Raw genomic sequence first — 13,631 nt, forward strand, 5'->3', positions numbered from 1 at the left:
AGGAAAGGACTGCTGCAGACATCATAAATGCCCAGAAAACTGCTTTTGGAAGGATGTGATTTTCAGAAAACTGGAGTTAAGAGATGATATCAGTAAATGCATCACACATAAATTCATGGCTGTTTTTCTCCATATCTCAGGCATGCCACTTTTCCTCAGATCAGCTGATTTCCTCATTTTTCACTTCACACTCATGCCATTGAAAATTGAAAGATTCTGTGCTGGTAAAGATTTGAATTTCCTCGTGAATGTCCAAGTTGCATGCCTGATATCTAAATGTGTTCCTGTTTTAAATTTTTACGGTGTGTTTTTTGTAACTGTAGATGGAGGAAGATTCAGTCAGATCACATCTTGAAAGGTACCCCGCCCCCTCCCCAGCGACGTTATGGGCACACCATGGTGGCTCATGACAGGCATCTCTACGTCTTCGGTGGAGCAGCCGATAACACCTTACCCAGTGAACAGTATTGGTAAGCATGTCTCCAGTTCCTTACTACACCCTCAATTTGGAAAAGCAGTACGTTATCATTGATATGGCGATGTTCAGACAGTTTCCAGAGGTGAGGGCATGTCTGTTGCCTGCATCTGTAGACCAAGACTTGCATGTAGCTCCAGTTTACAGTCTACTACCATTTCTGCCATTTAGCCATGTGTGGATACAATTCTCTTGGACTAGATGCTACATTTTGTACACATTCAGTTGAAAATTGGTCACATGTATTGTGCATCACTTAAAATTTATCACGAATGGCAACTACACTGGTGGGGGGGAGGCTGGAAAATTGTCCACATTTTATCCTGCAAATTTTGCTTTTAAGAAGTAGTTTACACACCGAAGAAAACACCAGGCTTGGATGTTTTTTTCACGTTTTCAGTGTTGAAATAGTAGAGCAGTAATGTTGCAGAATTGAACAGTGTTGTTGTCCAAAGAAGAAGAAGTGATAATTAAGTATCAGCAAAGCAGACAGTTTGCAAAAAAATATCTGCAAAGACAAACAAAGATATCAAAGTTTGAAGCATTGGAATACACCTAACTGAGAGATTTCGAAAAAGGAGAAATTAAATGATCAAGGTTATTTTAAATGGATTGCTGATTGAGTACCTTTTGAGTACCAGTCCAGGGAATTGGGAATCAGTTCACAGGGCAGCCAGGACTACCATTTTCCCTGACATTATGCAGGAGGTTTTGAGTTTCAGCCTCAGAAAGGGGAAATGGAATTAACTTTGGTATTGTTATTGGAGGGGGAGATTGTGTGCACCTCCGCAACTGCTGAAAAAACTTGGGACAGTCTCCACATATTTTTTGCTGAACCGTTCGGAGATTGACCTCATGGCCCACTTTTCTGTGGGTGTGTTAGCTAGCCTTGACCCTGAAAAGTCTAGTTTAAAAGGTAGCGAGCAGACGACGGGACCCAGCTAGTCTAGCTGGAGGAACGGTGTTAGTTGGCTCTGCTACGTGTACTAGTTTTCATCACATATATTAAGATCCATGCCGTTTATGTCATGAACACTGACGAAGATATGGTTTTGATGTCAGCTCACTGCAATGATATTTTGTAAGTACTGAGACGCGCCGGTTACTAAGTGGTTAGGCTGTGATGGTTGCTTAACAAATTTTCTGGCTTAGCAGAAATGATCTGGGAACCAGTCACAAATGATTGACATGGCAGTACAGTTTGACTGGTTCCCCATCGACCTTGACTCGAAGGGCTGCGTGCATGCTCCTTCACTAGCCCCTGGTTATGTAGTATATGCAAATGATGCTGACTGGCTATTCAGAATGAATATACAAAACTTAAAGTGAATCGCACGCGTATTTCAAAAGCTGCACGCTCGCACCCACAGATTCTCTTTCATGTCATACAAGCGTAAATCTGCTTTGCACATAAACACTCTGACTAAAGGCCTAATTTAAATATCCCAAACAGTAGGATATTTAAATTATACGATACCAGGGGTTATATCATGCAAGGCATAGTGGGAACCAACATGGCACGGCAAGGTCGTACCCATGGGAACAAGGTTTGTTCCCATGGGTGTGAAGCAAAGATATATTGTGTTTTACACACTTGTGCTTCTTTGTGGCTCTGTGATCTTGGTCCCTGCAATGTTGAATTTTTGGTTTTTGTTTTTCTTCTCTTGTGTCTGTCAACTTTTTATTTTTCAGCTATGATTTGGATGCAGAGGAGTGGCAAGTGATTAAGGTTTCTCCGGATAGTCAGGTAAAGCACCACTTCCTTTGTCACTGGTGGAATGAAGGGGTATTTTTTACCGCTGTTGGGGGAGAGGGTGTTATGTTACCTTTCATCCATTACCCTTAACTCCTGAGACATTTGTGCTAACCAGCAGGAAACTAATGACACATTTTGGAAGTTTCACACAAATTGGGACTTAGAGCTTTATGCAAAGTAGTAGTGTCTGGACTGGGCTGTCCTGAATCCATCAAATTACTGGAAAATATAGGTTGCTGGTTTTCTTCAATTATGCAAGTATCGTTGCTGTTTGAGTTTTACCTGTGTTCAGCACATGCTTTTTTCATTTCTTGATCCTAACTTGATCTTTTTTCCGCAAATATGTGCAGATTTGCAAAATAACCGAATTTTAAGATGGTTGTTTCAGCTTTTCAAAGACAATTGATGTAGGAAGCAGTAATCAGAAGGCCTATGATACAGGTGGCTCATAACTTTTGTTTCAATTTTGCCATTTCAGAGTCCTTCAGGTAGACTATTCCATGCTGCTGCTGTGATAGGGGACGCCATGTTCATCTTTGGAGGGACTGTGGACAACAACGTCCGAAGCTCAGAGATGTACAGATTCCAGGTAAGGCTTAGAGCTGATTGAGATTGAGATTCTTGAAAAGTGCTTCAAAGTGTCTGAGGATGTTGGTACAGGTGTCTTGGGGTTGGAAATTGGAAGGAGCATATTTAAGTTCAAATCTTTGATCTGTAACCTTTCTGGTTCTGTGACATCTTTGGTCTTTAATTCCAAAGAATCCTTGAAGGGAACCTTCTTGAATCCTCCCAAATCCTCCACTTTGTAGAAAAACCAGTGCCACGTTCTTTGCACTTTGAAAACTCTAGATGAAGACATCAAGTCTCATTGGTGATCCACTCTGTCAAAATGAGTCACAACTCGCCAGAGCCATTTTTGAGATAAGGCATCTTGCCTTTCCATGTTCCAATGAGTAACATCAAGTTAGAGGCATTAACTTCTGGAACGGTCAAAAGTGCAGCATACATGTATGTCTGTAAGATCTTCTGTCTAGGCCGAAGATTGTATGTCATGTGACTGGCTTGATGCCAGTGAGGTTCTAAATGAAGGGGTTGGATCCCTTTGGAATGACTGAGTTGATTCAGCATAGTGGAATGACCTCATTACAATGGCAGTTATTCTAAATTGGGCCGAGCTTAGCAGAGAAGTTGCACTGGCATTGAGGGCCTGAAGGTCACAAAGGTCACAACCCCTGCTCTGGATAACATCTTCAGTTGACCTTTTTTGTCAATATTACTCCAAGCCACCAAAGACCAATTTAAAATTGTCTATCTCACTGCTTAAAAATCTGGGATTTAGACTTTGTGTAGGCTTTATCATTTTAACAGCATGTATTTGGATCCACTTAAAGTAAGAAGTACTACTCTTTAATGAGTCAGAGCTTTGAATCGTTTTTTTCATAAGCTTTCCACTGAGATGTTGGAAAATTAAATCTTTATTTTAAATCAAATTCAGTTTTTAAACCAGATCATTACCTTAATTTTATTTTGCTTTGCGCCAGCTGTGAAAAGCTGACTTGTTTCCTAGATATTTTTAAACATGGATATCTACATGTACAATTTAGTGACTCAATATATTAACACAAAATACCTGATCATTTTAATTCTGAAGCGTTCTTTTTCCCCTTAACAATATACCCTCTTTTTTTAATGCTTTGATGCCGGGACTTTTTTCTGAAAGCCGACTCCGAGAATTCTAGCCTCACTTGGCCACGAAGGCCACCTGCCAAACCGCAAATTCTCAGTTTGTGGCCCTGCGTGCTCTGCACGCTTTGAGTTACACAGTGAAAAGGCTCATTGTTTGGTGGCATGCGGCTCTATTCACGCTTCCATGTTCCCATTGCCTCTTTTCAAAGTGGAGACTATTGTGAAGCTGGTGATTATGATGCAAAATTCGGCCTTTTCATATCTTGGCAACACACAAAGGCCAATCACCATATATACAAGAGCCAGGGTATGCCTTCTTTCACCGTGTTTGCTCAAGCGTGGGCCGAGAATAAAAGCTGAAAAGCAGGCTGTGGGATCTCAAGTTTTACGGCGGCTCTTACCGCTTCCCGATGCAAAGGGGTTCTAAAGTTTTTCCAGCTTCTAGTTCCTGAGCCAGATTCATGCCCGGAGTGCGTTCACCAGGAGCAAACGTTTGCCGTAGTTTTTCAAGTCAATCAATCAGATTCAAGAAAAAAATCACAAATAGGTGTTGCCAGAACCTAGACGGAAAAACAGACGAGAACTGCTGCTGTGAAGGAAGCAGCACATTTCCTCCTCTGAAACCACCAAACTTCTTTCCTGTTCCCTAGTCTCTCCACGCTCGCTAGATCACTCCCCTTGGTGGTGTCATCTGTCATTGGACAGATGATGTCACCCCATGTGGTGCCCTTCAAGTCCCCTCAAAGCATAGCTAGTGACACTGTCTGTTAGATAGCATTCATTGTCTCAGTGACAACTGATACTGAATTTCCGTCTTAGAAAAAAAACAGGAGAGAAATGAAGGATGTCACAGGATTTGTGGTCAGTCCACAGGGTGAGGGGGTCTTTAGAAGGGAATGGGGGGGGGATTTGGCGGTCATCCCAAGGGTCATATTCGGAAGTTACTCATTGAGACCAAGGGAACTTGATGTGCTTATGGTTTTGCTCATCATAATAAATATTGACCATCTTAACAAGATGCATAGAATAACTAAGCCAGGGAGGGTTCAGTATCTCTGAGGCGTTTCACCGCTTTAAGAGTGGAATCTTTTGGATTGGATTCTTGACAATTACAATTCTGTTGAGTTTTGTCAATTCCTTTTTCCGTTTTTACCACTTTGAGTTCTAGTCCTGTCACTAGTGTAGGTTCAGTGCTCAAGAAATTTCTGCTATGTTGTATTTCTGTTAGAAAGTTATGTTGGCTCTGATGAGAAGGTTTGCTTTTTAATGTGCCAGTAATAAGTAACTTGTGATGCCTGGGACTGGGATGATGTCTGCAAGAAACAACACTTCAATCTCTCAAAGTGCAAGTCAGTCAACGCTGTCATATCATATCTGTGACTCGTCAAAATCAAGATGAAAAAACATGTTTTTGTGTCTAACTCTGCAAGCGTCTTGTCCAGAATCAACTTGTATCCTCCTGAAAGTGCCCATTTTGATGTCAGTAGTTTTTAACGAAGCTTGAAGTTTTGGTGATTTCTGGAGCACAGTCCCCTGGAGTATGAGGCATCAGTGTCTGACAACATTTCTGTTTGTTTTGGCCGTACATTGTCATATCCTTTGCCTCAGTTAAAGACTTCCCCAGATAGACTAGTTTTCCTGGTTTTAATTAAAACGATGTGTCTAACATAAACAAGTGGAAAGGCTTGCAGTAGCATCATGCGAAGGAATATATCTCGCTTATGAGTATGTGTGGTTCTGAAAAGTACTCTCGGTTCTTTTCAGAACTACACGTACTCACAAGTGAGATATATTCCTTCGCATGGTGCTACCGCAAGCCTTTCCACCTGTTGGTGTCCTTCACCATGATATAGCCTGAAATTCCATCGTGTCTAACATAGTGGTACTTTCTCCAATAATAACTCTACTCAGATATAAGTGCAACTAATCACAAAATTCAAGCCAATCAAACTACACTTTGAGTTTCCAAGTATTATTTGTTCCAACCTGAATCTATGCGCACCTTTAACTCCTCCTTCACTAACTGGTCCAATTTGAAGAAATCCACCTGCCCTGACAGCCAGTGTTTCCTGTTCCCACACGCATGCTGCCACCTGTAGCCGGCCTACACTGCCTAACTGGCACTATCTTATGTTAATTAGAGCCAGTTTGTCTACCTGCATGAACGGCCTGTGACTCAACACTTCCAAAACGGTGCTGGTCAAAAGCGCGATCTTGCCGCACCAGGTGAAAAACACCTCCTCAGAGCTTCCTGGAGCAGAAGACAACCTCGGCTGTATTTTTTGCCTGCTCGTCGTCTCTAAACCTGACCCAGAGTTTGATTTCATTTCTAGGAAATATCATTCAGCCCGGATGACCTGTTTGAAAGCAGAAGCTTCAAGACAAGATCAGAGCCTCCAGCAACCAGTAAATCAACCATAACTTTGTGGTATTCTGTCCTGGTAGCCACTCTCTCAGCACGGTCTTAAAATGTATCCTTTTATTTGATTTTTTTCCCCAGTTTGCATCCTACCCACGATGCACCCTGAAGGATGACTTCGGTAGACTTCTCCTCAGTCAGCAATTCACTGATGTAGAGTTCCTTGTAGGCGAGGTAAGATCTTGCCCGCAGGTCATATCAGTCTGCAGCTCGAGAATAAAAACTACTCAAAAGGTATATGAAATTCATATTTTGAAAACGTGTTCAATCTGAACTCTCTAAAGCTGGGTGCTGCCACTTGCTTTTGGTGCACTAGCTGTTTAATTTCAAAATGGTGAAACCCTGAGATAAAGTTCAAAACAGTTTTCTGTGTGCATGGCATTATTTTCTGTGAAGAAATCTGTGTCTCAACTTTGTAACAATTTGACAAGAGCGTGTTCAGGCCTGACATGAAGTGATGTATTCAAATTGGAATAGATCAGTGGATGTTGCAGCTGTGTACTGTGAGTACTGTGAGTAACTGTGAGTTTTCCTCTGTCTTTATTTCACAGAAAGGTACAGTTGTTCCAGGACACACAGCTATTATCGTACCTCGATGCCGCTACCTCCGACACAAGATAGCACAGGCTAAGGAACGACAGTTAGCAGAACAGGTACGTGGGTCCTGCCGTCGGATAGGGTAAACTTAGGTGTTTGGGTTTGGTCCCAAGTTTCCCAGTCCCCAACAAGTTCCATTAAGTGTTTTCAATTTTTTTGCCGAAGCAGACTTTGCATGGCAGATGTGTTTTGTGACTTCAAAGTTGGGTGGTATTTTTGAATGTGCACTCATTTCATACAACACATATTACAGGGCTTAAGAGTACAGCACCAGTACCTTGTTGTGGTCGGTTAGCAGTTCGAATCCTACTTCTCAGAATTTTCAGAAACCAAAATCATTGTCCATTTTTGCAGAGTGATTCCCAGTCGGAGGCAGAGAGTAACAGTCCCTCCACAGACAAGGACGAGGAAATCCACCAGGGCATGAATGGGAAGAAGCCGTACCAGGTGACCATCAAGAACACCCGACCTGAAGCCTTTCAACTCCTGCTGTGGTTTCTCTACACTGACAAGGCCGACCACAGAACCCAGGATATACAGAGTGAGTAAGATTCAGACTGGGCTTAGTAAGCCCCCAGGACTATGTCTATCATCTTGTGCTTTGCAGATTTGTTTTTCCAATCTGAAATCTAATTATTCTTCTCCATCCATCAATTCTTAGATTCTGCCGATAAAACGACAGAATTCCTTCTCCTACTTATGGATGTCTATAAACTGGCCCTGGAGGTAAGGCACTTCGTTTTTATTTCAAGCTTGTTTTTAGTATTTTTTTTTTTTCAAATTAACGGCTGTAATTTTCATGGAAAATTCTGAAAGTCATATTGAGCAACCAATGTCCGTGTGCTTTACTAGTCTCAGTAATTGATGAGTAAGGTTTAGTTTCCATCTTTATCCTTGATGTTTCCCTTTTCCCCTTTTTGCAGTTTTCCATCAGCCGTTTAGAGCATATGTGTGTTCATTATCTCTGGGTGTCTATCACCAACTCCAATGTACTTCAGGTACTGCAGTGCGCTAGCAAACTCAAACTCGATTTGATCAAGGTGAGACAGACGACCGCAAAACTGATGCAACGTCATGGTTTTATTTGTGTTATCCTGTTGCCTGACGTCTTGATTCTGGAACCAACCGTAGTGTTATTTCTCAAGATTTTTCTGGGATTTGATCTGAAAGTTGTAGATTTGGTAAAGATTTAGGCAGTTCTGTTTTGCTGTGTTTTAGCACTTTGCACAAAAAAATCCAAGTGCAAGACACTTGTAATGACTGCCATTTAAGGACTCAAAAACCGTAATGAATCATTCTTCATTTGAAATACAATAAATATTGTCAACATTACATAAGAAATGATGTGCCTGATGGGCAGGGTTAGTTGGGTTTTGCCCAAAGTATCCTATTGGTGAATATCAACACTTTCTAAGTACGTGTTATGATAAATGTTTCTTTGCTTCTTTACTTCCCAGGAATTCTGCATGAACTTTGTGGTTAAGGAGAGTAATTACAGCGCCATTGTCATGAGCAAGGAGTTTGAAGGTTTGAGCCAACCGTTGATGGTGGAGGTAGTCAGGAGGCGACAATTGGCATCAGGGAGACCCTACCAACATGAAAAGATGCCAGACTTCAACAGGTCATGTGAGTGTGTTGGGGGGGGTACCACTCTAACCGGAAACTAGAGAGGGCGTGCTTTTAAATCGCATCAATGGTCCTTTGGTAGGAACTCAGTACCTGCGTGCACAGGTTCATGCACATTTGGCACGAGACATTCTGAGGGCACACGATTAGTTTCTATTGGAATCTGCAGTTTCTGCTTGTACACCTAGCCCATGCATGAGCCTGATTGAAAACTTCTCACAAGCCAGTCGCTTGTTTGCCATTGAGGGCGCCCTTGCACTCAGAGCACATATACACAGGCACAAGCCAGCCTTGTGTGTCAAATTTTCTCCAACTCCTGGCCAGTTTTTCAAGTGCTCTTCAGAGTTCACTTTGAAGCCAGAACACTTTTTCTTTTTGAAATTATTACTACTTGTTCTCTCTGAGTAGGAGACCCCCCCCTGAATTGGGAGAGGAAAGTATGGGGGTTTCGATTGGACATTTAGTGCCCGCACGAAAACCGCACATTTAAAAAGATATAGATCTTTTTATAAAGATATATGAAGTACAATATGTATTGTACTTCATTTGAATAAACCATAAGGGGTACCCTGAGATTTAGTAATCTGAATATTTAGTCCTTTAATTACAAGTTTATGTAGACATATGTTTATACTTGGAGTTGTTTTTTTTTAGCCCGGGACTTTGTCTTTGCATTGCAGATGAATGTCTAGAGCAAGACATGGAAACTTTCTTGAAGGGCAAACTTGGCCAGGAGTATGCAGACATCACCCTGATGCTGGACGGCACGGCCATACCTGCTCACAAGGCCGTGCTGGCTGCCAGGAGTAGTTTCTTTGAGGCCATGTTCCGCTCCTTCATGCCTGAGGATCGCTCTGTCAACGTAAGTCAACCCCCCCCTTAGCAAGTGTTTGTAGCACGTTATTATTTGGTCATGTGTATTTCTGAAGTGAAGATTGTTCACTGCTTTTGTTTGTAAAACAGACCAGTTGGAAGTGTTTTTTGGTCGTCATTTATGTCTTTATTTAAGCATTCACAAAGACGAGCACGTTGAAAGCCTAGGTCGTTTATATCAAGGACACAAGATTGAAAATGAATAACAATTTGGAAAGATTCTAAAGCAAGGCGAAAAAAAACCATTTACATGAAGTGTGAATACGAATTGTAAATCTACTAACACATGAGTTAGAAACAAACAAAAAGTTGGAAGGAATTAAATTACCAATAGAAGATACAATAATTCACCATTATATTTAATAAACTAAACAATTAGCAAAGTAATTAATCCGTATAATCAGCGTATCTAATTCGACAGGACTGTTAGTCATCAATTGTGTCGATCTAGTTAACAGAGTAATTTACGTTGCCAAACTGCAAGAGGTTAACCACATTTTGTAAAGTATAAAGCAGTATTTAAAAGGGCTCAGGGAAAAGAATTAAATGAATCATAATAGCACTATGTTACACCTTTGTGTCCTCTACAAATTTTCAGAATTTTCCTCAAAAGACGTCGTCTCCTCAGTTTCTTAAAGCTCTAAATAGATACATTTGTTTAAAATTTGTTTTGATGTTAAAACCATTTCATGGCCTTCTGAAAAGGATCCCCTGCAGATTCCCTAAAGGGAACTAGACACATACCCGGCGTCAAACTTGAACTTTGAAATTCTGGGCATTTTTTGTCTGCCTCTGTAGGTGAGCATCGGCGAGATGATCCCATCCAGACAAGCCTTTGAATCTCTACTTCAGTACATCTACTATGGAGCCGTCTCCATGCCGCCAGAAGACTCACTGTATCCTTTACATCCTACTTTTAATCTACCTTACCACACTTCCCTCTTTATCAATGCCTGGCGTTTGAGTTCTTGGATCATTTCAGGCTGCCGTTATGCCGTTGTCACTTTCTCTTGTCGTGGAACTGTGTTTTTTTATTTCATGTCCTAAGCTTGATTGAAGACTGTGACCCAGGGGTAAAAGCCTGCGCATGCTTTTTAAAAATCAATGGAAAATGACAATTTTCCCTTATCTTTTTTTTCTGCACTTGGTCATAAAAGTGATGGTAAAAGATGAATGACCCTCATCAAAGGCGAGAAGGTGCAAAAGGTTGAAATGTGAAGTTTCTTATACTGCTGTTCTCCTTGTAAGTTCAGCTGTATCTGTGATGGTCTTGAAGGGGTCAAAAGTTTATCATTTTATTATTATTATTAAATTATTTTACTTTAGACAGCAGTACAGCTGGCTCTACCTCTTTCAGACATAAGCCCAGCTGGGTCTGTTGGAAAGTATTTTATCCAGGAGGTAGTTTTTGAATCGCGGAATGTTGCTGTCACTGGCTGTGTTTTCATTTAAATACAAGCCACGTTGTTGCTCCTTAATGCATTTTTTTTCAGATATCTGTTCTCGGCGCCAGACTATTACAGTTTCTACAATAACCGCCTGCAGGCATTCTGCAAGGAGAACCTGGAGATAAACATCTCTGTGCAGAACGTGGTGCAGATACTAGACGCGGCCGACCGGGTCGGCGCTAAAGACATGAAGGATCACGCCCTCAAGATCATTGTCAGGAACTTCACCAAGGTATGAGGAAAAGGGATATCTGACCAGCATCACCAACCCTGTTCAAACAGGAAATTAAACTTTTCATTCTCCTCATGGAAGTTATACGAATTCAAAGCTTGACCCAGTCCGACCACAGTTAGAATTTCATCAAAGCACAGTGGTTTGTTAGGCTTTGCTTTACCAAGCCCTGCTTTGAGTTAGAGAAAGGCCTTCATGCAAAGCTTGCATTGTTTAAATTTATGAGAACTGTCAATGTGCTTACCCATATGTCCATATTTTTGAGATTTTAAAGTTCAATGTCAAAGTAAAAGTTGTGTGTTCTTCGTAAAGCATGTGAAAAGTGATATGCAAAACAAAACTGTTCTAAAGACTCATTTTGCTGAAGCCAATACCATTTTTCTGTCATTACCATTGCTAAACTTTTAGATTCCTTCAAGTGAACGATGAAGGTTTTCATCAAAGTTTTCTGTCTGAAATTTTCAATTCTGTTATCAAGGTGGCAGAAAATCCGAAAATGAAGAATCTCAGCCATGGACTTCTGTTGGAAATCATCATAGCTTTGGCAGCACGGCTTCAGAAAGTCAACCTGAAACAACAAGCCATCGAAGAACCAATGCACGCAGCATGGGCGGGTTCACCTGACAAATTCGGACCTGATAACTGGTAGGCGGTAGACAAGGGTACCAGTGATGTCAACCTGAAGCTACAAGCCATCAAAAAACCAACGCACACAGCATGGGTGGGTTCACCTGACCAATACGGACCTGATAACTGGTAGGCTGTAGACAAGGGTACCAGTGATGTCAACCTTAAGCAACAAGCAGATGAAGAACAAAGCCCACGAAAGCATTTTTGTGTGCACCAGCTAAATATATACTTAAAAACTTGTGGATGACAGAGCAGGATACCAGTGAGTTTGTAATCAGATTTCTGTAGGTTGAATAGCTCTGCGAGGGTCACAGAAAAGAGCACTGCAAGAGGTATTTTTTTGTTTGTTGGAGGTTGGTTTCCTCCTCCTGAATCACTCACGAAACCAAGACGGTGCAGGAGCATGGCCAGATACTTGTAACTGCCCTCAAAGAAAGACTGTGATCACTTCTATCTCCTAATACATTGAACAATTGATGACAACATTTTGTGGGCAAGAAGGAGCAATGTGAGTCGTCACCCTTCCTTCGGCCCTGGGCAACACTGTCATTGTCAAAGGCCATCCGGGTTCTTCTGTGTACATGAACTGTACAGTTGTTGCTTCCATCATGCTCACTTTCTGTCTGTCTTGCTGTCTTCTGCATTTTCTGGACGTATTCTGTATATTTGTCAATAGCGAATATCTGTATTTGTACAGTAATACGTAGAATGAATACCTACCTTTTGTTACAGTCTACAGAAGTAAATTCGCATGGTGTCTTTGTGTTGTCTTTAAGATATACAAGCATTTGAGCCATTGGTGCTATGTGTTTACACCGCAATCTTCATTGCATGTTGGTGGAACTGACTCAACTTTCAGTTGCTATTTGTTGACGATTGGGTCCAACTTAACGAAGCAGTGAATAGGAACGTCAAGTCTCTCTCATTCTTTTCAAAATGTTTATTCTATCAAAGGATTGCGGATTGTCCACGTGAGAGGTCAGTCTTTGACAAAAGTTGTAAAGAGTCACAAATGCTGGCATTATGGTGCCGAGCTGTTGTATCAGCTTATGTTAAAAATACTTTCGCTTCAGAGCAGAGATGTGAACCAGTTGAACGCACTACTTATTGCTGCAGAAAACATAGCATTCTCATTTGAAGCATTGCAGATTATGAGATCTTCAATTTGGTATTTTATCCTTAAATATAAACATGCACATTTGTGTGCAAAACAATTTGGTGTGCAAAACAATTTTGTCATGCAAACGGTTTTAACCATCTGTTACGTAACACCATTTATTTTTAATATTGTATAAAGGACTTGACAAATTTTGTAAATTTGTCAAATGTAAAAAGTATTTTTGTATTTGATAGCATATTCCCCTCTGGAAATCAAATGCATTGAAGCAGCTTATATGAACTTATCTCTCTTCAGCCCAAGGTAAAAAAAATGTATCTTCTTTTTAAGGGACTTTGTAATAAAAAACTGTCTCACAGTGTCATTAACTGTTCCAAATGTAGGCATGATGAATAAAGTATCCAAAGAATGAAATGATTCCTATTTGTTAGTGTCCGTCTGGAGTTGTTGACTGATAGTGATAACTTGATTGGTGAGTTCGTAACTGAGGCAGTGATACTGATAATGGTGACGTCAATAATGATGTGTAATTTGACCATTGTACGTACCCTCGCTGAATTGCTTTTTAGAGCTATTGATGAAAACCATGTCAATATCTGCAGTTAAGAAACCGAGTTGTCCCCCCCCTGCATGTAAAAGACCAGTTTGGGTATGGAGAGGAACATTTGACATAAACATAAAGGCAGCATTATTGACATGTTTTGGGAGCAAAGAACTCAGGACACCACGACAAACTGGAATAAACAGAAATTCGCACATCTCTCTCACTAAA

The 13,631-nt window shown here is 41.0% G+C and overlaps 1 protein-coding gene across 1 annotated transcript in view; it reads left to right on the plus strand.

Moving 5' to 3' along the window:
* lztr1 (leucine zipper like transcription regulator 1) overlaps positions 1-13,282 on the plus strand; it is a 47,599-nt gene extending 34,317 nt beyond the window's left edge. Inside the window, exons 9-21 of the mRNA XM_087140994.1 lie at positions 324-470; positions 2,168-2,222; positions 2,710-2,820; positions 6,418-6,510; positions 6,888-6,989; positions 7,288-7,474; positions 7,595-7,659; positions 7,857-7,973; positions 8,391-8,559; positions 9,240-9,421; positions 10,231-10,328; positions 10,926-11,112; positions 11,591-13,282. Coding sequence (XP_086997120.1) covers positions 324-470; positions 2,168-2,222; positions 2,710-2,820; positions 6,418-6,510; positions 6,888-6,989; positions 7,288-7,474; positions 7,595-7,659; positions 7,857-7,973; positions 8,391-8,559; positions 9,240-9,421; positions 10,231-10,328; positions 10,926-11,112; positions 11,591-11,761 — 1,684 coding nt within the window. The 3' untranslated portion in view covers positions 11,762-13,282. The remainder of the gene's footprint in view (positions 1-323; positions 471-2,167; positions 2,223-2,709; positions 2,821-6,417; positions 6,511-6,887; positions 6,990-7,287; positions 7,475-7,594; positions 7,660-7,856; positions 7,974-8,390; positions 8,560-9,239; positions 9,422-10,230; positions 10,329-10,925; positions 11,113-11,590) is intronic.
* Positions 13,283-13,631: the final 349 nt, after the last annotated feature.

This window comes from Acanthaster planci, linkage group LG09, assembly GCF_054643075.1.
Source record: "Acanthaster planci isolate LZ-2023a linkage group LG09, COTS_SCS, whole genome shotgun sequence".
Taxonomy (NCBI): domain Eukaryota; kingdom Metazoa; phylum Echinodermata; class Asteroidea; order Valvatida; family Acanthasteridae; genus Acanthaster; species Acanthaster planci.